At 35.0% G+C, this 21,071-nt stretch overlaps 4 protein-coding genes and 1 non-coding gene across 10 annotated transcripts; 1 reads left to right on the forward strand and 4 right to left on the reverse strand.

The window, feature by feature from the left end:
- The first annotated feature begins 3,167 nt into the window (after positions 1 to 3,167).
- On the forward strand, positions 3,168 to 5,281 carry LOC102608108 (autophagy-related protein 18a-like). The gene is made up of 4 exons (XM_006472009.4): positions 3,168 to 4,024; positions 4,449 to 4,662; positions 4,811 to 4,937; positions 5,041 to 5,281. Exons 1-4 carry the CDS (start codon positions 3,377 to 3,379, stop codon positions 5,129 to 5,131), a joined length of 1,080 nt encoding a protein of 359 aa, XP_006472072.2. The 5' UTR covers positions 3,168 to 3,376; the 3' UTR covers positions 5,132 to 5,281.
- Positions 5,282 to 5,324: 43 nt separating this feature from the next.
- Positions 5,325 to 9,619, reverse strand: LOC102608405 (putative protease Do-like 14). Of its 2 annotated transcripts, none has more exons than XM_025096830.2 (11): positions 9,430 to 9,619; positions 8,980 to 9,082; positions 8,684 to 8,803; positions 8,376 to 8,591; positions 8,153 to 8,280; positions 7,354 to 7,565; positions 7,018 to 7,099; positions 6,390 to 6,532; positions 6,081 to 6,201; positions 5,725 to 5,817; positions 5,325 to 5,641 (listed from the first exon to the last, which is right to left on the reverse strand). In XM_025096830.2, the coding sequence occupies exons 1-11, from the start codon at positions 9,472 to 9,474 to the stop codon at positions 5,525 to 5,527; spliced, it is 1,380 nt and encodes a 459-aa protein (XP_024952598.2). In that variant the 5' UTR covers positions 9,475 to 9,619; the 3' UTR covers positions 5,325 to 5,524. The 2 variants fall into 2 exon arrangements, with proteins under 2 accessions (XP_024952598.2, XP_006472073.2); XM_006472010.4 differs by lacking the exon at positions 9,430 to 9,619 and adding an exon at positions 9,242 to 9,408.
- Positions 9,620 to 9,645: 26 nt separating this feature from the next.
- On the reverse strand, positions 9,646 to 10,487 carry LOC102608696 (probable histone H2A.5). The gene is made up of 2 exons (XM_006472011.4): positions 10,181 to 10,487; positions 9,646 to 9,999 (listed from the first exon to the last, which is right to left on the reverse strand). The coding sequence occupies exons 1-2, from the start codon at positions 10,382 to 10,384 to the stop codon at positions 9,772 to 9,774; spliced, it is 432 nt and encodes a 143-aa protein (XP_006472074.2). The 5' UTR covers positions 10,385 to 10,487; the 3' UTR covers positions 9,646 to 9,771.
- Positions 10,488 to 11,663: 1,176 nt separating this feature from the next.
- Positions 11,664 to 11,734, reverse strand: TRNAG-CCC (transfer RNA glycine (anticodon CCC)). The gene has a single exon. It is a non-coding gene; the product is annotated as a tRNA-Gly (tRNA).
- A 165-nt stretch (positions 11,735 to 11,899) lies between these two features.
- On the reverse strand, positions 11,900 to 18,701 carry LOC102608985 (ATP-dependent DNA helicase Q-like SIM). Of its 5 annotated transcripts, none has more exons than XM_006472013.4 (16): positions 18,512 to 18,699; positions 17,668 to 18,119; positions 17,351 to 17,570; positions 17,126 to 17,236; positions 16,556 to 16,745; positions 16,012 to 16,300; positions 15,648 to 15,874; positions 15,144 to 15,200; positions 14,381 to 14,461; positions 14,042 to 14,105; positions 13,634 to 13,733; positions 13,470 to 13,553; positions 13,074 to 13,161; positions 12,618 to 12,728; positions 12,431 to 12,523; positions 11,900 to 12,331 (listed from the first exon to the last, which is right to left on the reverse strand). In XM_006472013.4, the coding sequence occupies exons 1-16, from the start codon at positions 18,514 to 18,516 to the stop codon at positions 12,008 to 12,010; spliced, it is 2,496 nt and encodes an 831-aa protein (XP_006472076.2). In that variant the 5' UTR covers positions 18,517 to 18,699; the 3' UTR covers positions 11,900 to 12,007. The 5 variants fall into 5 exon arrangements, with proteins under 5 accessions (XP_006472076.2, XP_052298546.1, XP_052298548.1 ...); XM_052442586.1 differs by having other exon boundaries at positions 17,668 to 18,277; XM_052442588.1 differs by having other exon boundaries at positions 17,668 to 18,186; positions 18,512 to 18,698.
- Positions 18,702 to 21,071: the final 2,370 nt, after the last annotated feature.

Raw genomic sequence — 21,071 nt, forward strand, 5'->3', positions numbered from 1 at the left:
TATTTATGTATCTAGTATTTAAATCATTTTAGTGGATGATATAAGAATTTACAATCAAAATAAATTTTCAGTGAATAAATAAATCAAAATAAATTAAGTTAAATGCAGTTAGAATTGAGAAAATATGGTTTATGTAAGCATATATGGAGTGTGGACTTGGCTTTGATGCAAGTATATGTTTAAGTTGAGCTTAGGCCCTGTAGTTGTTAGTTGTTGAATAATTCTCTTGTCAAGCATCATGATGAGTGTTTATTGGAGTTTCTCTGCTATAATACTATGTCTGTTGCATATGTAACTTTGATAGAGCTTGCCTTGGGGGCACTCTTTGAATTGTTTTCTTCTTCGATAATCGATGCTGCAATATTTGATGGTAAATGAGTATCAGCATGTAGTTTGTACACATGAGTGAAGTATGCTTTTAGTTTTGTGGTTTGGATTCAATTTCCTTTTCATACCTATATATTGTTGGATCTTTTTTGTACAGTCAATTCTTCAATTTAATGTTGTGCCATGCAATTGAAATGGACTTTCAATATGTTTATTTTTTGGATTTTTCTTTCCGTGTTACCCTATTTTTTAGTAATAGAACTTGTTGATTCAATTTACAGAGACAATTTACTATTTCATTAAAATGTTTATGATTATTGTGTTATGCTTTATATTAAAGTTTTATGTATAAGTTGTTTTAATTTGTACAATTATTTATTTTGTATGGTTTGTAGACATATATAATTGTACTGTCCCTCTAAATAGATTCAAGTTATTGTTATAAGTTTTTTATTGCCATTATTGTATTGATTTATGTCATGGAAAATTGCATATAATATCCTCATGGAACCCAATATTAATAATAATAATAATAAAGATTGAAAATGAAATAATTAAGTATATGATGACGATACCAACATTATCCAACATTATCCAGACATATTGCAAACAAAAAGCAAGATGGTTATAATTAAGTATATGGCCACGAACATGAATGAACTGCTTCAAGTTTTGATGCAAAGCAAAAGCATGCTCGCTTTAATTTGGTCATCGTATATAAAATGAAGACTGATTTTAATTACAATCTGAAATTGCCTGCAACATGAATAATGATTCTGTCAAATTTGAGATAAATTTATGTTCTTAAATGTTAATATGCAATCGGGAGCTGTTGTAGGTGTGCCGGAAGTGGGTGGTGCTTGGTCTACATATATTAATGGCCATATATATGCATCTCTTTAGTGGCCAGAAACTTACCCACCAAATTAATACTGGCATGCCGACATGACAGACAATTATAACAATGCATTAATAAATTGTTTGGGTTTGCTCCTTAATTCTATGCGCAAAATAAGATACCTAACAAGTAAATACAAGTAAACACAATTTAAATAAAATAAATAAATCGAACACAATTTAAATAAAAAAATAAATCGAATACAATTTAAATAAAAAATGATAAATCGAACACAATTAAAATAAAAAAATTCAATGTGGAAACAAAATTTAAATTAAGAATAAATTATTATAAATTTTATTAAAAATTTAATGTGAGCTGAAGAAATGGCCACTGATTCGCTGATTGGATGAGCTGAAGTAATGGTTTGTAATGAGCAAATAAGTGAAGGAAAACGAAGGAGAAGGAGAAGTGAACCGAGTGAAGGAGCAACGCTGAGACTTTAGCTTAAGGAGAACTCAAATGTAGCTTTACTTAGTCATGAGCAAGGAGAGAACAAAGACTTTCACGTGGGAGCAGAATTCACTTGGCAAAAGTGATGGAGTGTGGGGCCAACAGCAGCTTTTGACAAAAGTAACTTAAGCTAAAGTCTTTTTTCACGTGGGCACTAGCTTTCTTAGTGGGGGGCTGAGAGAACACGAAACGATAGCACAAGCTGCTGTTTCTCTCAGTGTTCTCTTAGCATTTCTCATTAAAAAATATTTACATGAATGAAATAGGTGGAAATAACTTAAACGGTGCAGTTTTGTTAATATAGAGATACAGTACATAGAACAATATATTACTGTCTTGCTAATTTCAAAATCAATTTTATTTAAATTCAAACAATAAACCCCATTATACAACTCCGTTTCCATTTAAGTTTTTTTTTTCATATAATTCTAATCAAAATCCAAGGCCTAATAACTTATTTTCCCATTTGATGAAAGTAACTAGTAATTATAACAATAAAATTCTATTCCATTTGGCAGCTCTCATCCAAGCCAAGAAACTCGAATAGGCAAATATTCAGGCCAAAATATAATATTTGGGGGGAGGGGGGTTACCAATGAGATTTTACGTCGAAAACTCCTAAGCTCCAGCAGAGTAGGCTGATGCTCATGTGTAAACTTTGTTGCAAGCAAGTTTTACGGCATGATAAAGTTCTTGGAGAAGTTTATGTTCCTGTTAGAGAACTGCTTTTGGTAATTTTACCATATGAAGTAAACGACACAAACTGCGGTAACTTTCAAGTTGTAAAACCTTACGGAAACCATAAGGGCAACTTGGGTTTTTCATAAAAGTTCGATGAGATCTTTTGGGCAGCCAGTCGGAATCCGGCACCAATCCCGCACCGCCAATATATTTTAAAAAGTCTTGAAGGAGACGGATATAATGTGTAATTACTCTTATTAGTAAAGATTGATTGGATTTATATTCTCTAATATTGAGCTAATTATTTAATGTTTTTTTTTTCTTCGCCTACTTTGTTTACGTTAAGGATTAGGATATTATATAAGTAGAACCTAATTTGACATGAACGAGTTTATTTATCATATCAGGCTACAATGTAATTATGATACTGTGTCATAATTGCACCGATCGTTGAATCCACTTAAATAAATAAGGTCTATTTAAATAGGTAAAAATTTAACAATTAAATATAATTATGACATAATATCACAATTGTACTATAATTTTATCCCTATCAATATACATATGTTGACGTGAGTATAAGTAAAAAAAAAAATTGCATTGTCAAAAGCAATTTTTGGTGAATCTTTATCCTTTACTAAATAAAGACTAGATTGATTGATACTTGAAAGGTAAATAATAAATATTTTCACAGAGTATTCTTTGAATTTAGTCATTATTAAGTCAACTAAACTTATCCAAAAAAATAAATTTACTTTTTATCTCATGTAATAAAATTTTGAAAAATAAAATCTATTTGATCTCTGTAACAACTCTTATCTTTTTCTACAGAAATCAATCTCGCTTTCCAAACCCAAAACAAAAAATCAAATCAAAAACACACAAATATGATCTAATAAATAACAAAAAAAATTATTAATATTACAACCCTCGTACAGATTATTGATTCTCTAGGCTCTCTCTAAAACCCTTTGCTGATGCCCTCACTCTCATCCTGACCCGACCCGAAGAGACATAATGAACCAACCCGACCCGATAACCATCCACCACCTCGCGCTCAACCAAGACCACGGCTGCTTCGCCACGGGCACGGAAACGGGCTTCCGGGTCTACTTATCCGACCCGTACAAACCCATCATGCGCCGGGACTTCGACCGGAACCCACGTGGCGGGACCCAACTGGTGTCCATGCTCTTCCGGTCAAACATCATCTGCCTAGTCAACTCCGGGCCCCACCAGAGCAACAAGGTGATGATATGGGACGACCACGAGAACCGCTACCTCGGTGAGCTGTCGTTCCGGTCGGAGGTCAAGAACGTCAGGCTACGGCGCGACCGGATCGTCGTCGTTTTGAACCAGAAGGTCTACGTGTACAACTTCACCGACTTGAAGCTGGTCGATCAGATTGAGACAGTAGTGAATCCCACGGGGCTGTGCGACGTGTCGCAGAACGCGGGGCCCATGGTGATGGCGTGTCCGGGGTTGCTTAAGGGTCAAGTTAGGGTTGAGGATTATGGGACCAAGAAATCAAAGTACATAACGGCCCATGCCTCGAGAATTGCGAGTATCGCTATGACTTTGGATGGTAGATTCGTGGCTACTGCCAGTAGTAAGGGAACTTTGATTCGGGTTTTTAATACCATGGATGGTTCACTATTGCAAGAGGTAATTTTAATTGTTCGGGGTTCTTCTCAGAAACACAAAAAAAAAAAAAAAAAACACGTGAATTTATTTTGGTAATGGTTATATTGGAGTTGTTTTACCATGGAACATTTTTCCATAACCATACAGTAAAATTAAAAGTGATAAATAATAAAAAAATATATTATAATTTTAATCGTATATTTATAAAAAGAGTGCTCCGACCTTTTATGATTTTATTTTGTAGTTAAAAAGTGTTTTTTATAATTTGTTTCTATTTTTAGTATTCAGTGGGAAGAAAGCTATATTTTTAGTTTTACTGAGTGAAACCAAAGGCACTTTCACTTGGAAGTGCCTTATTTTTCTACCAAAAGCGCTCTAAATGTATAATAAGATTCTGTCTGGAACCACTTTGCGTATTTATTTAAAATGCTGGCATGCAATGCAGATGAGGAGAGGAGCAGAGAGAGCAGAGATATACAGCTTGGCATTCTCTTCAAATGCACAATGGCTAGCTGCTTCAAGTGATAAAGGGACTGTACATGTCTTTGGCCTCAAGGTTGATTCAGGATCACCGGGCACCAGTAAATTGCACTCGGCTTCTGAGCCAAATCTTTCAAGCAAAAACTCATCAGCCATTTCATCTTTTAGATTCATCCGAGGTAATTTTCCTGTCCATCGTTGCTTAAAATCTTGGACTTAGAAAGTGTTTAGGGAGTAAACTTCTTGTAGTTTCTGTGTTCTGAATTAGAAACAAATTTGGCAAAACTAGAGCTCATTTGTGGTCACATACTTTCTTTGTTTTTGTAGGTGTATTGCCTAAGTATTTCAGCTCAGAGTGGTCAATGGCTCAGTTCCGATTGCCAGAAAATGTGCAGTACCTAGTCGGCTTTGGCAGGCAGAACAACACAATTGTGATTGTTGGCTTGGATGGAAGGTAAATTCAAAATCACTTGTATTCTTCAATGAGAGCTTGAATTCTCCCTTTCTGCTTCCCTTCTATACAAGTTCAATTAAGTTTGTTTGATTTGTAAATGCAGTTACTATAAATGCGGGTTTGATCCAATGAAAGGCGGTGAGATGCATCAACTTGAACATTACAATTTCCTCAAACCTGAAGAACCCTTTTAGAAGAGAAGATGGAGAGAAGTTACCTTCTCTTTGTGTGGTGATGAATATAAAATTTTGGTATTTTTCCTTGAGAGGTTAAAGAGTGTGTATGTATAGTCGGTACCGACGATTAATCAAGTATATGGAATTAGCTAGAGGTTTTAATCACTATATTTAATTGAATGTGCATAACAAGACCTATGGAATTCAAAAATATGATCATTCATGAGTCACGACTGGCCTTCATAAGGAACTTGATATAGCTTCAGAGAATCCATGAGAGTCAGCACCACAAAATATCCAGTGAAAAAATTATATAAGAGTTCCAATTTCATTTTACAATTGTATTGTTAGTCAAATCTGTGCAAAGTAGAGAAATATAGTATGCTAGTGTTGTTGAAGAATTAGCAACTTTCACATATCTGGATTGGCCTCCTCTGGGATTACAGTCAAAGTCACCAATTTATCATTTGCTCTTTGCACGACTACCTTCAAAGGTTCCCCAACTCTGTCTCCCATTATTTCAATGATCTGTCCGATCAAATAATGATCAATCTCAGGTACAGATAAATAAATAAATAAAGCAAAAGGAAAATGATTGGGTGCCCCAGTACCTCCGTAATGCTTTGAACAGGCTTCCCATCAAATTTGATAACAACATCACTTGGTAGGAATCCAGCACGATGAGCAGGAGACCCCGGGGTTACCTGTTTAACATCGAAAAAAGTACCAAACATGATACGCCTCCATAACAAATCTTCAAAACCTTTATTAACTGGAATAAAGACTGTCCATATGTTATTTTTTGCATATGGTGTAATTCATTCAAATGTAAAAGGTATCAATAACCAGAATATTGTTTTCAAATGTATTTCCAATTTGCGAAATAAACAAAAGCTCCTCCAACACACAGGAAAATAGCAATCAGCTTGCATGCAATTTAGAGATAGAGGTGAAATTGAAAACATACCACAGGTACAAGAACCCCACTTTTGACATTAGGGAATGAGGGATCTCTTTCTTTAAGCTGAGCAATAATCATATCATTCAGATCAAGCATTTTCAATCCAAGCCAAGGGCGAACAACTCTCCTGCACAGAATCACCACTTGTTTACATGTACTCCAAAACAAAGGTACTTTTTGTTCCACATGCATCCAACTAAACAACCACATGACCAATAATCAATATAAGAGAAACAATGTATTATTAAGGATATGGCTAATGCTAAATACTCACATGCCATCATAAGTAGTTGGACACATAACATACAGACATACCCATTCTTCTTGAACTGCTCTATAATTTTGGCTGCCGAGTCAATTGGTACTGCAAAGCTCAAACCATCCGCAGCCGCTACTTTCATAATATTAATACCAACGATTTCTCCATCAATATTAACCAGAGGCCCTCCAGAATTTCCCTATAACACACAAGCAGAGGCAAAAAACTAATTTATCCATGAGTGGCAAAATTATTCACAAGGGCACAAGTTCACAGACACAGACACATGCAAGGGTATTTTTCGAAACCACTTTGCATTCGAGCCTAGGCAATCAGGGTAGTGCACAATATACACCATTTTCTAAACAAGGAAATAGAGAGGCCAAGCATAAAAATAACAAAAACTTTTCACAGATTAAACCTTACTAATTTGCTACTCTGCTGCCTCCACAAAATAAAAGACTCAATCAGCTGATATCCACTGATTTTCTAGCTCAGCAACTAGTCAACTCCTTCTGCAGTACAAAAATGCTACCAGCAATATATGCAGCATATTCGTAAAAGTGTGTTTTCCACAGGCATAAGCACATGCATGTACAAATGTATTCTTGCAGACATAACCCAAGAGCACATGTACAAAAGTGTGCGCACAGGCACAACCCAGATAGAGTAAGAGGGAATTACCGCATTGATTGCACAATCCGTTTGCAGATACTCTCTTCGCATTCCACCAAGACCCAAATCACTGCTTTTCCGGTCGACACAACTAATTTCCAAAAGAAAAACACACTTAAGATAACATGCATCTAAAATCAGCGTCTTCAATGTTAATACCCTACACATAAGACTTGTTTTATTCTCCCATTATCAATTAAAAGCAGCAAAAATATCAGGATACATTAGTGTGATTAAAAAGATTATAATAGATATAAATTCAATGCTATCTTACTAAATAAAATTCCATATTTTTCCCACTGCAAAACAAATAACATATTCTGAACCAAAATAAGCATATAATACCTTACAATACCAGCTGTTACTGTATTTTGAAGGGAATGTGGGCAGCCCATTGCCACCACCCAGTCTCCAGGGCAAAGTTTACTTGAAGTACCAAGTTTTGCAGCCGGAAGAGGAGTTTTAGAATTGATTTTTACAATAGCAATATCAGAATGAAAATCGGCATTAAGCACGGTTCCCTCAAATGTCCGACCATCTTGCAGAGTTACATCAACCTGAAACATAACACATTTCAAAATTTACTAGTACTCTCCAGAATACTGAAAGCTCTCAAAAATGAATTTGAAAACAAATTAGAGGTAATGAATTCAAACATTTGAATTGTTCAAATGGTACAATATGCCTCAATTAGGAAAACTCATGGAAACAGATAACATTCAACAAATCCTGCAAGGCATCAGTTTGTTTTTTTTAACTACTCTAACAATTATACCTTGGTTAATAAGGTGAGGTCTAGAGCCAGACAGTACCTCTCAATTTTCATCAGAATGTTGCTGTCTACCAAAAAATTTACACAAAATGGTACATTCATCACAAACTAATAAGCTCAATCATTTAACAAGCATTTATTGATGTTGATATCAAGAATGCAAGATTTTATTTACAGGGCAAGTTTGTATGAAGCATCCCACATCAATCACAAATATTAACAGATATTAAGAAACTATATTGCGTTGCTCTAAGACCTTTGTATCATATTGCTGAAACCTAAATTGACCCATGAAATAAGGAATGGCATTGATACAATCATTTAAGTAAAGGTAGATGTGTGGATGCAAGCAGGTATTATGAAATCACCAACCTTTCCTTTAGGTAAAGCCCGCGAGCCATGGAAATCAACCACAACATGAGCACATGTCAAAATAGTACCATCGGCATCTACAATTGCACCAGAACCTATACCTCTCCCTGATAAAATGCCAAGGAACTCTACAAAGAAAAGCCAATTCCAAAATAATCCCTAGCCCATAACAAGAAAACAGCTCAAATTGAATGAGAAATGAATAAGAACAGCAAATACATACCCCGCGGAGCTGATAGATTGACAACAGCAGGACAAACCCGAGCAGCTGCATTGGCAATGGTATCTCTACCTAGACATCTACAACAAGAATCCTTACCATCTTTAACATCTCCAGTAGTTTCTTCTTTCACAGGAGCTTCTTTCGTGACAGGATATTCTTTCTTTATAGATCCTGCTGAAGCTGGATTAACTCTAGAAGAAACAAGAGAAACATTTCCTACATATTCAAACCCAATAGGCAATGTCAAGTTCAAATACCCTAAAAAATAAGTGTTGATATTCCAAGATAAGATCAAAGAGAGAACCGACCAAATTGCCAACGATCAGACGAAATAAATGGAGAGTGCGGAGTGAAGCTTTGAGACATTTGCCGCCGCACTAAGACAGATTCATGCAATGTTGCAGGAATTGATAGTGATATCCTTGTTTCTACAATTAAAAAATAATAATCATTATTGAATTTAAACATAAGCCAGGAAAATGTTGGAGTGTAGAAACTGAAAGAAAGAAATCATTTAGAGCAAAGAACCGCTCGAGTTCTCTAGCTTCCGTAAGTTAAAAATGCAGAATACAAAAATTTTAAAAAAAATGAAAATAGAGCTCACTAGAATCTGGGTTGCTGCTTCCGTAGAAAAGACCCGACCCAGCAGCAGCAATGGCCACAACCCGGCTCAGAGAGTTTCTGCCATAAGAGCGTGAAACCATTTTCTGCAATTGAAAATTAAAACTGTCATTGTGACAATCTTTATAAAGCAAGATACGCAACAAGCAAGAGGAACAAAAAAAAAATGCTTTGTAAATGATATTGAAAATGGCGAATAAAGTGAAGATTGTATAATGTACAACGAAGAGTGCTCATGGGTTTACCAGAAAATGATTCATTAGTTATTCAATGACAAAAATGCTGTTAATTCTTGAATTTGGTTGTTTATTTATTGTTTGTAAATTGTGAAATTGGTTTTGTTTGATTCAAAAACCCTAGCTAAAACCCTTTCTGTCTGACCCTTTTTTTATATATTATTTTTACTTGTTTTTAACGCAGCTCGTAGAATAACCTTCTTCGGAGCCTGTTCATGAGAAATAGCACCAAAAAAGAACATACTATGAGACCAAAATGCCCTTTTAGCAGTATGACAATAACGCAAGCCTCATTAAAGAAATTTTAGTAATAGTCTAAATTCTCTTGAACGACAGAAAATTGCAGCTTAGTGGATCAACAAAATGAAATATAAAATGAGGGGGGAAAATAATAATTGAAGACGATAGAGAAATAAGCAAAAAGGCAAAATTTCCATTAAAGCCACTTTACACGAAAAAGGAAGAAAATAGAACAAAAATTACATCAAAGGCCTTTAGTTCTAGTACTATTGTTACTGGTGTCAACATTATCGTAAATTTTAAGCCTTTTTCGGGGACTTTGGGGATTTCGGGGTCTCAGATGTAGAAGTTGTTTTCTTTGGCAGAAGGACCGGATTGATATTTGGAAGTACACCACCACTTGCTATTGTCACGCCTTGGAGAAGCTTCCCCAGTTCGTCGTCGTTTCTAACTGCCAATAGCACGTGCCTCGGGTTTATTCTGTTCTTCTTATTGTCACGTGCTGCGTTCCCCGCCAACTCCAACACCTTATCAGTCAAATCAACCAAATAATTCAAAATTTAAATTTAAAAAAAAAAGTCAAAAAATCGCAAAATAGTTTAAAGGAAAAAAAAAAAAAACGATGACATTTCCCAAACCCAGCCACCGAAAATACGATAAACTGAGAGGGAAGCGTAAATGCCGGATCTGATTCAAATTCAAAAGTACCTCAGCGGCGAGATATTCTAAAACGGCGGCCATATAAATGGGGGCCCCAGAGCCCATTCTCTGGGCATAGCGACCCTTTTTCAGGAACCGGGCGATACGACCGACCGGGAATTGGAGACCGGCTTTCACTGATTTCGATATCTTCTTCCTCTCGCCGCCGCCTCTCCTTCCTCCCGCTCCTTTCGTTGGCTTCGTCACCTCCATTTGGTCTTAATATGCCGCCGACGGAAAAGTTGAGTTTCTTCTGAAAAGATTTTGTTTGTTTACGACTTTCGAGTTCTGATTTGAATGAAATGCAAGGAGGAGAGAGAGGAGTCAGTGGGGGTTTTATAGCAAGAGCGCCACGCTGGCGATCCGTGCAGTTCGAGTTCTGTCCAATGGGACTGTCTTGTTGTGAGTTCAGTTTTATCTACCTGCTATTGGTGATCTAACGGTTGGTATTCTTGACACGTTGGCTATCTAGGTGAATATTTGTTTCGTCAATCAAGAGAGTGCGATTTTGGTGGTTGTAAGCCGCTGGATTTGCCACGCTGGCGATCCCGGAGTTCTAATTGTTGGCCATTATGTTAAGCAAACAAATATTTAGGCTTACGCACAGTGACAATGTGACGCAGCAATCACGAAAGTTTTGCGTGCAAAACGCAGCGTTTAAATTGTGGAATTGAGAATGATGTCAAATTAAAAAAAAAAAAGAATAATTGAATTATTCCATTTAACCATTCAACTTTGCAATTTCCACATGATAAAAAGAGACAAAACAATTATTTTTTTTAGAAATAAAGAAAGTGGGATATTTTACACACTGTAAATAACACTTTAAGCACACTATATTCTAATAATATAAAGTTTCACATTACTAATATGTCCACAATTTTGTTGCTATCAAGATCCACATTAAGAATAACTTTGGATTATTGAATAGAACATAAAACTCATGACACTCCCCACCTGTAATTAATTAAAACTCTAATTTCTTTTTTAATTTCTTCAATTCTGATATTAAATAATTCTACTGTAAAAGATTAAATTGAGCTCTAATAATAATGTCTGAATAGATTATTTTTTTCGAATACGTGATTTTCATGAAATTTGAATCTAACAATTTCCTCAGGTTATAAAAGATTATTCAATAAATATTATAGACTTCCGATTACTAAAATTATGTTATAAAAATTGAAGAGTCATTAAGTTTCTGGCTGTATGCAGATGATTGAGAAGAAGTTTAATTGAATCAAGTATACCCCAAGCTCAACATTAATTAATATGCAAAATGATGATGGCCTTCATTCATTTATATAAACACAAGTTTAGCACCCACCCACTGACAATTTTTTGGCTGTGAAAACTATTTTAGTTGTTGCAGAGAGGAAAGAAACATGCAGATGTGTCAGCTCTCATGTTCATTCGACATATTTCTCAAATAAAGAATGATGCAGAAGCAAATCCTTCAAAAAGAAAACGGGGAAAGAAATTAAATTAAAAGTGCGCATCCGGGGAATCGAACCCCGGTCAGTACCGTGGGAGGGTACTATGATACCACTACACCAGATGCGCTCGTTGACGTTGTTTTCTTGAAGTTAAATTTTGAGGGAAGTAAAAAAAAATTTTCTGCCACAGCAGCGTGAGATGTTACTACATGCACAAAAATGTATTAAAATCAATAAGGATTTGCCAGAACTCTTTAATTGAATGGATAATTAACCGTAGGCCCAGCACCCATTAACAAAATCTCTGCTCTTCAAAGCTTGGATAGAGAGTGGAAGAGTAAAGCTTATTCATCGTTTTTCATATACATTACGCAAACACAAATAATGCATTAACACAAGTTCACCACTTCTTTTTCGAGAGCTTTGATGCTATCCTGCCACGGGCAGTTTGCGATTCTCGGGTTGATTTTCTTGACTTTCCTGTTCTCAACTTTCGCGACTTACGTGGCCCTCTGTTTCTTCCCATGCTCTGCAAGCGCTGGCGCCGAATCTCAGGATCAGCCCAGCCTTTTCCCCAGTCTAAGAATGTGGAATAAGACTTAGATGTGCTCGCTGCGAGCAGCATATCTGCTTCAGGATAAGCGTTGAAACTTTGCTCCTTGCCTGATTTGATAAACTCTAGTCCACGTTTCGTTGGTTCTAGGAATTTAATCTGAACGTGTGTCTGCATAGAAACAGTGTACCTGAGCAGATTGGCCGAAGAAGAAACACATGCAGTTAAGAGAAGACGGACATGTATGTATGTATTTTTTCAACTGCATACCCTGTCATCTCCTTCTCTTATATAACCTTTATTTTCCATTATTCGAGCAAGCCCTCGCCACCATAGCAAATCAGTTGCTAAATATTTTTGTGACTGCATGTGGGGCCATCATGTCATAATCATCAAATAACATTGAAGAACTATTGTTGCCTCTTAAACAGTATGAAAATGGATAGACAAGTATTACCTGCTCCCTTATTTTACTGACAAACATCTTGAGGTTTGGCCTGTCCATGAATTTTTGCTTTTTAATGCCACTGTAGATGCCATCATCATCATCCATTGAATTGCTTTGTTCCTGAAATTTGAGACCCACTTAATAATTATTTAAAAAGGAAAGAGAAAAACTAAACATATGAGACAGCATGATATGTCCATTGATTGTTTGGATTTCGAGAAGCCATAGAAGAATTAAACTCCTCCATTGTTAAAAATAAATTTATGGGTAGTTGTTATTGAAAGACATGCTACCAATGGAAAGAAGGAATAACTCAACCAAACTATTAAGCAGTCTAGAGGGAAAAGTTAAGGGCAATAAGCCAATAACAGCTTTGACCATCAAATTTCTTAGACAAGAAGTAAGCATAGATCTAGACTTGAAAAATCTATGACTAGAAATTAATTGAAATTTCACACGACTTACATTATAGGCAGCAATAACCTGCATTAAAATATTTGCCTCCTCTTTCAGATTCTTCATTTCAGGAGGTCCATCAACACAAACATCACACCTGCATACAAGAGCTTCCATTATCATTAGTTTCTCGATTGAGAAACCTGAACTTGCTTAGGAGATGCAATAGCTTCATAGTATTAGGAACTTGTGAAATATGTCACTCAGTGTTAACACTTAAGAGTATTAGAAAAAGAATCACAATATAGCAGAGTTCTCATCGACATAACATTTAGAAGATTATCTATTTCAAGATGTTGAACTAAAAGAAAGTCTTTAGTGAACCAAAACATAAAGTGAGCTGGTGAGGGGATGCTAGCTGTATTGGCTAAAAGAGCAAACTCAAATTAAAAGAAATTCACATACAGTTGACACTTTTCATGGCTAAAATCCTCCCCAAAATACTCTACAAGTATTTTAGCTCGACAACATGAAGTGTTCATTCCATATCTGCACGAAACAATAAATTATGAAATAAATATCAAAACATAAGGAATAAAAAAGTAGTAAGGGAAGTATATAATATAAACCTGAAGCAATCAGATAACATTCTATATGCCTGTTTTGTCTGATCTTCACTTCTTCGACTTGGCAAAAGTGTTGGCATACTTGATAAATTTGCATATAGAACTGCTTGAAAGAGTGGAATCAATTAATTTACTTTGAACAACAAGAATGACCTTGACCAACTTAAAATCAGGATTTTACAAGAAAAATCACTGTTCACTAAGCAACAAAAGATAAATCATACAAATATAAATTGCCAAGGTGAAAAAATGAAAATAAAAAATAAAGACACCCACAGACACAAAAATATGGAAGAAGGAATCATTTTGTATATTGTCACTCACCTAGTCGCAACTAATTTAAGAGAATTACCAAACAGATTCCACGTATTTGTCACCACAATGTATTTTCCAAAGCTAAGGATGGCTTACCACAATCCGCTAAATGCCCATCTCTTCCAGCTCGGCCAGCTTCTTGATAATATGCTTCTAAGCTCTGCTAAATTCCCATCTCTTAACGTTAAAAGTATTCTCACAAGGCCAATGAAATAAAAATGAGATACTGTGATAAAAAATTTGGATAAAACAACAGCCGTACAAGTTCTGAAACTAGGATCATAAACAATTGATGAATGCAGAATGCCGAGGAAAAACAACATTCGCAATAATTTTCACAGCCCCGTGATTTTAAGTAAAAAATGCATTAAAAAGGTAAAAATGGTAACAAATTCCAATACAATATTGCAACAATCTTGAATCCAACAACTAGACCTGAGGCCAACCATAATGGATGATTCTTCGAACATTTAACTTGTCAATCCCCATTCCAAAAGCAATAGTTGCAACAACCACCTGGAGAGAAGGGGGACAATTGCTGTGTCATAAATCACATTTATTCTATCGTAATTACATAAACAAAAACATACTATAGAATGAGGATCTAGAAAGTAATGAAAAACCAAGAAACTTCAAGTATTAAAGAATAATAATAAAATAAAAATAAAAACTATCAATATCGTGGTTGATTTAAATTTGAACTTGATCAGATTCATGTTTTTTAAACTAAATATTGGGTGAATGTAACCATGTGCAAAAGTTGTTTATTAAAAGTAACTTCTTTTGTAGATTCACAATTACAGTCTAGTCAACACTAAAAACAAGAAAAATGGTGTCTCATCATTAAAAAGTATGGAATCACTCTTTAAAGAATGAAGTCCACAGGATGTTATATCATTTTAAGAAAATAAACAAAAGAAAAATCATACTAAAACATAGTAGCCTATGTACTAGCAAGAACCACAAATTGACTCTCCCCGTAAGAAAAGCATGCAGTTAACATTCTCTTTCAATTAGGCTCTATATAATAATAAACCTTTAAGATGCTGAGGCGCATTTAATGTTTACCAGTAGTACAAATAATAACGCACCAGAATGGACCTATATCAAACATAATGTCATTTGGTTTGATTTCAAACGTGATACTGGCTGAAATATAAGTAATTCAGTATCATCTGAAAAGCCTCAAACTCCATACCTCTAGCTTGTTTTCATGAAATTCCGTATGAACTCGCCTTAGTTGTGATTTTGGCAACTGGGAAAAATTAACAGTTGCAAATTAATTGCATTGCAAGCAAGAAACAAAGATCTACCAGTGATTCTAATGACAAGAAGCTCATCAGACTGATAAAAAACAGTAATTATCAAGCATAGGTTGAAAAGTACATGAGAATTTCAAGAAATCTTCACTTGCTAATATGAATATCCGCACAGTATATTGTTTTGGTGTCTAGACAGCATCTTGTGCACCCATATAATGTTTTTAAAAATATTGGAAATGGCACCCATAAAAAAATTTAATTTTATGTCTCACAAGATAAAGTGGGATTTAAAAGTTTGGGGAACTATGATCAAGTCAAAAATTTCAGTTAAGTCTTAAAAGATTATATGAAAGGCAAAGAGAGAATACAATGGATTGTATAGAAATAAATATGTTAATCATCTGAATAGGCCCAGAGCAATCACTCTGTACAATACATACCGATGCATTGTAGGCAGCAGCTTTCACGCCAAAGCCACAAAGATATTTTGCTATGCTCAACGTCTCTTTTCTTGTAGGAACATATATGATGGTTAGTCCATCGTCTAAAGGTTCTTGCAGCATGCTTAGTCTTTCTGCTGGCTTATTAAGCAAATCAGTCCTCTCAAATGACCGACCTGTATCCCTGTCTCGATGAGGAGAATGTCCATAAAATTCACCACAGGCAACTGCAAAAACAAAAGTGACCAGAATTTAGAATTAAGAGAATTGATGTCAAGAGATTAAACAAGGTTTCTATTAAGAATTCTGCTTTACATGTTAAAGTATGTGTTTTACTACTAAAGGTAAAACAGAAAAACGGTACCATCCCAATCATCTACAGAGTCATTTTCCAAATATTCCACTGACATTTCTTTTCCCATTGGTGAATTTCCTACATCTTCGTCATCATAGTAACCATCCCCAATATTTGGAGAAATTCTACTCTCCTCAGACATGCTACTGCTAGAAGAGGTATCCGACTGATCATCTAAATCTTGTGGGATAGCAGATTTTTCCTTTTCACCAGTCTTTTTCTTTTTGGTGTATATGTCTATCAGTTGGCAGAAGTCCTTCTTGTAAGAAGCGCGTGAAGATGTTTTACTATGTTTTACCTGTAAATATCATTGAGTCATAATGGTCATATCCAAAACTAAAACATATTTACTTAAATCTCTATTTAGACAAAGATTAAACGATACCAGTAAGGAAAATAATATATTCTGGACTCTCATTCACAGGAAACCTATCCATTTTAAATTACTCTGAATACCCTTCATGAAATGGATATCCCTTCCAAATGCAATACCTAAACAAGTCATCTCTAGAAACATTTCCTGGAAACCACACTGAAATAAGGAAAAACTCACCGAAAACCTTAAATTTGGCCGAAAAAAGGACGTAAGCACAATCTTTGTTCCCTTTGACATGTGGAGTGATTTAAGAATGTCTTCTCGAACTTGAATTGTGGCTGTAGCGGTCAATGCCATCAGAGGTATATCGAATTTCAAAGATTTTAAATTGTTAGCACCAAAGTTCTCTCGCAACACGGACAATCGCCTGAAACACCAGAATGCATATGTAAAACATTGGGGTGAGCCGAACCATCTGATGTAAGAACTTGATTGAGTGGAAAATGAGTGGACATAAAAAGTTAAACAGGCAATAAATGCAAGAAACAATGTCCAACGGTAAATGGAGAAAAAATCAATAACAAAATCAGAAAATTAAAACTTATGCATAATAGCAAAATGTCCTAAGATCAATGATTGACTCACAAGGACTTTCTGCAAACAACGCACAGCTATCACTTCATAGTATAGCGCTTAGCCTATGTGCATACATGGGAATGATGCCATATTATGTATAGCTAGCAAACAGTCAAATATATATTAATGAGATTGCAGTGAACAGGGATAGTCAGATGAGAAAGGACAGACCTGTAGTCGGGGCGAAAATCATGGCCCCATTTAGAAACACAATGGACTTCATCAATAGCAAAAAGTGCTATTCCGCGACTTTCTGCAAGCCTCTGAAGTGGTTTGATCAGTCTGCAGAAACATGTGTCAAACTTATTCAATCTTATAAAAAGGGAACAACCTCTTCACAACGCAGACTGAGCGATAGCGAAGCCAAGCCTTATCTAATTGTTACAAGTTTCTCACCTTATGACTGTCTCTGGGCAAACATAAATAATGCTATACATTCCTCTCAATGCCTTCTGTTCTACTTTGTTGTCAGGTTGACCAGATCCAAGAAAGCAAGCTGTTACACCATGTTTTGACAGCTTTGAGCACTGATCATGCATCAAGCTTATCAAGGGTGAAATCACAACCACAACCTTCCCCGTCAACAGAGCCGGAATCTGAAAACACAGAGACTTCCCTGCAGAAAGAGAAATACACCAAAAGAATTAAATAAAGGACCACTCAGTAGAATGACAATTGGAATATACTGACATCAGTGACACCAAGGGTAATACCAGATCCTGTTGCAGCAAGAATAAGACAGTCTTGGTGAGCCAGCCAAGCAGACAAGGCTTCCTTCTGAAAATTCTTCAAAGACGAGTAACCAAAATGCTTTTTCAACAGGCTATTAACCTTCACCTCCCAATCTGACCCAATCTCCACCTCTTTTGGGCAGCTAACTGCCAATGAATCAGACTCAGTCTTCAGGTTACAGTCCATGCCAGGATAAGATTCCTTTTGTTCTTCAACAATACTAGGCGACACCACTGACCCAGAAACAGGTACATCATCCCCAACATTTCTCTTGCCTCTTTTTTGCCTGTTCCCAGATTGGAAATGATCTAGTAAGCTGGCCTGCCGCATTTGACCCAGCGAATTTGCTGAAGATAAAGTTCGTTTTCCAAGAGTTTTCCCATTTTCTGTTACGCATTTTGAACTCCAACTAACAGATTTGCCCTTGGAGTTCCTAACAGAACCATTCAAGATATACTCAATACCATCATTAAATGATGGACCAACTGTTTCTACGGCTTCTGTAATATCAGAATCATCAAATCCCATCTCAATCAGCTTTGCGATAACTTCATCACGTGATGTGCCACTACCACTCATTTTTTTTTAAAACTGTATCAAAGATATTCTTGTATAATTTACGTAACAAAGCAGAAATCAAGGATACAGCATTAAATTAAGCAAAAATAGCACTTTCTGGAGCCCCATTAATGACAACTAAACTCTTTTCTTTTTTTTTCTTTTATCAGATTCTCATAATTGAATCCAGAATTTGATATTTGCTAATCAAAATGACCTAACAATCTAACACTTTCAAACCCTAACGTAATGAAGGACAAATAATACCTCATCAATCTTATTGTCTTCGGATATTAGTTCGTCTAAAGCCCAATCGTGCCGCAGTCGAGTGATTCATCAAGAAATTTTACAGCCATGGAAAACCTAGAATTAGAACGGCTTCGTTTTTTAATTTTTTCTCTTTCGTGTTTCCCGGCAAATGAGGGAGCGCGAAACTAGAATTAGAAAAACGACAAGTCGTAATATATTTTTTGAGTTAAATGACAAATTTTCACTGCCGCTATAACACTATTATTGCTTTTCTATTAGACGTCAAAGATGAGACTCTAAATCTCAGAATTATCTGAGTTGTTATCCATTTTTTTTAAATTTCTTTCAAAATCCCATTTATTTTTGTAACTGTATGTGGCCATCATGTCAAAAATATCAATTCAACTTATTTTAAAAATTCTGCAATACATTAAAGATATTATATTAATTATCAGTCATACAATAAATAAGTGATATTGTGATATGTGTGTATTTATTTTGAAAGATTACCATACAAGTAGTGGTTACATTAAGTTCCCTTATACATGTCATGCATGTATTAATTAATTGTATTATTTCTGATATATTGTAGAATTCCCTCTAATAAAGATAGTAAACTAAAAGCATTACCAAAACACTATTCTAATTTTACATTTCAAATACTTATTTACTTTCCCACGTGGCAAATAGAAAAAAATAATAATCATCTCCCAAAAAATTCTTCAAATAAAAATAAGTTCATTTATTTTAATCAATTTTTTTCTCCATTAAAATAATAACAGTTATAATATGTCTCTCCATTCAAGAATTAAAAAGATAAAAGTTAATATAATATTAAATTGAATACTCCAAAAAGCTTTCTAAGTGCGAATTTTCAAACAATATTGTCTTCTTTCTCTTCAAGATTGAAGAGAAAGAAGGATAATCTTAGTTGAAGAATTGCATTTGTAGAGCCTTTTAGAATTTTTTTTTTTTTTCTTATGTGGCTCTTCAAATGATAAGTAAAATTTCATTTGGCGAGATTTTGGGTGATGCTCTGACTATCCAATTGATCACCATCTTAGACATTTGTGGTTTGAAGCCTTAGAATTCTAGTTTTGATAATCTATGACTTTTTTATTTAAAATGTTTTGGATCTCCCATATTATGTTGATGAGATAAACTTAAATAAAAATAGTACACCATGCGATCTGTGAACCAATCTAATAATATTTTAACACAAATATATTTAACTTTGAAACTAATAAATCATAATAGAGAGAGAGAGAGAGAGAAATAATTTGAAATATTTCTCAAGCATTTATGAGACAATCTCATATAAAATTTTCTTAACGTTGATATTAGACTATGACTACTACTAGTTGTATGAAAGTTTTGATATTTTAGGCCCTATCTCATGGAGGATCTGAACACGTATAGAATCAATTAGAGAAAGCTAGTTGAAAACCACTCGGCCAAGCCCCTTACTTATCACACACAATAGCTAACTACTACTGAAAGCACAAATAATAACTATGATGTTTGACAAATACTTTAATGTTTACATGTAAATTTTCAAACATCAATATCTGCACATTTTAAAATGTAAATTTGAGTTATACCGTAATAACTAATTATATTTTATGACATCATATAATAATTAGTTAGTTACTGTGACCTAACCTTCTTTCACATTTTAACATATAGACGGACATCTGAATGAGAATAACTAATATTTACAAGTTGTACAAACATTTATTGGTTCAGCACTCAGCCTTATGGAACAACACACAACAAAAAATAATGGCCGGCACTATGGCCACCTTCCAAATTAGAAGTGCTTTTGCAAATTAGCTTATTAATAAGCATAAGCTACTGCTTGGATGATCAGTTTAAGTATGCTAGGGCTTGCTGGCCGACATCTCTATTGTTAGGACCTTCGTTGTACGGAGACGACGTGAACAAGGACAAGAGCAGTCCGCTCAAAACATAGAGCATTTAGAAGCATACCTATTTCTCTGGGGAGGATTAAGTTATGGCATTGACAAGACTGGTCCATACTTAGAGTCTGTTTGTGATTGAGGTGTTGTACCTTTTAAGATACACCTGCTGTGGGAAAAAAAACTATAATTATTAAACAAAAGTTAATAGTATATAATAAATACAATTTTAAAATAATAATTTTGACAAAATTATTAAAGATATAATTTTTTTTATCATACAAATAAAAAAACATATCAACATATCTTCCAAGTTAAGCAACTAACGTTTACCAAACACTTTAGTATTGCACCTTTTAAGTTACAGCTGTCCAACTTTAATTTCAAACACATTCTTAGTCTTTGGGCCCTCCCCCGATTGGAGCTAGGAAATCTAATCTTGATAAACTCACAATAGCCATTATCACTGAATTTGGGTACGGAGAAGTTGGACATCTCAGGTAAAGTATAATTACTGAAATAATTTATTGTAACTATACGGCAATGCTTAGGTGCAGACGTGCCCTTTTACAATGCTAGAAAGGCATTTGCATCTTCACAAAATTTCTTCCGAACTTCCGCACCTATCATGACTCTTTATGTTACAAGCACTAATGTTA

Source organism: Citrus sinensis, chromosome 5, assembly GCF_022201045.2.
Source record: "Citrus sinensis cultivar Valencia sweet orange chromosome 5, DVS_A1.0, whole genome shotgun sequence".
In the NCBI taxonomy this organism is placed as follows: domain Eukaryota; kingdom Viridiplantae; phylum Streptophyta; class Magnoliopsida; order Sapindales; family Rutaceae; genus Citrus; species Citrus sinensis.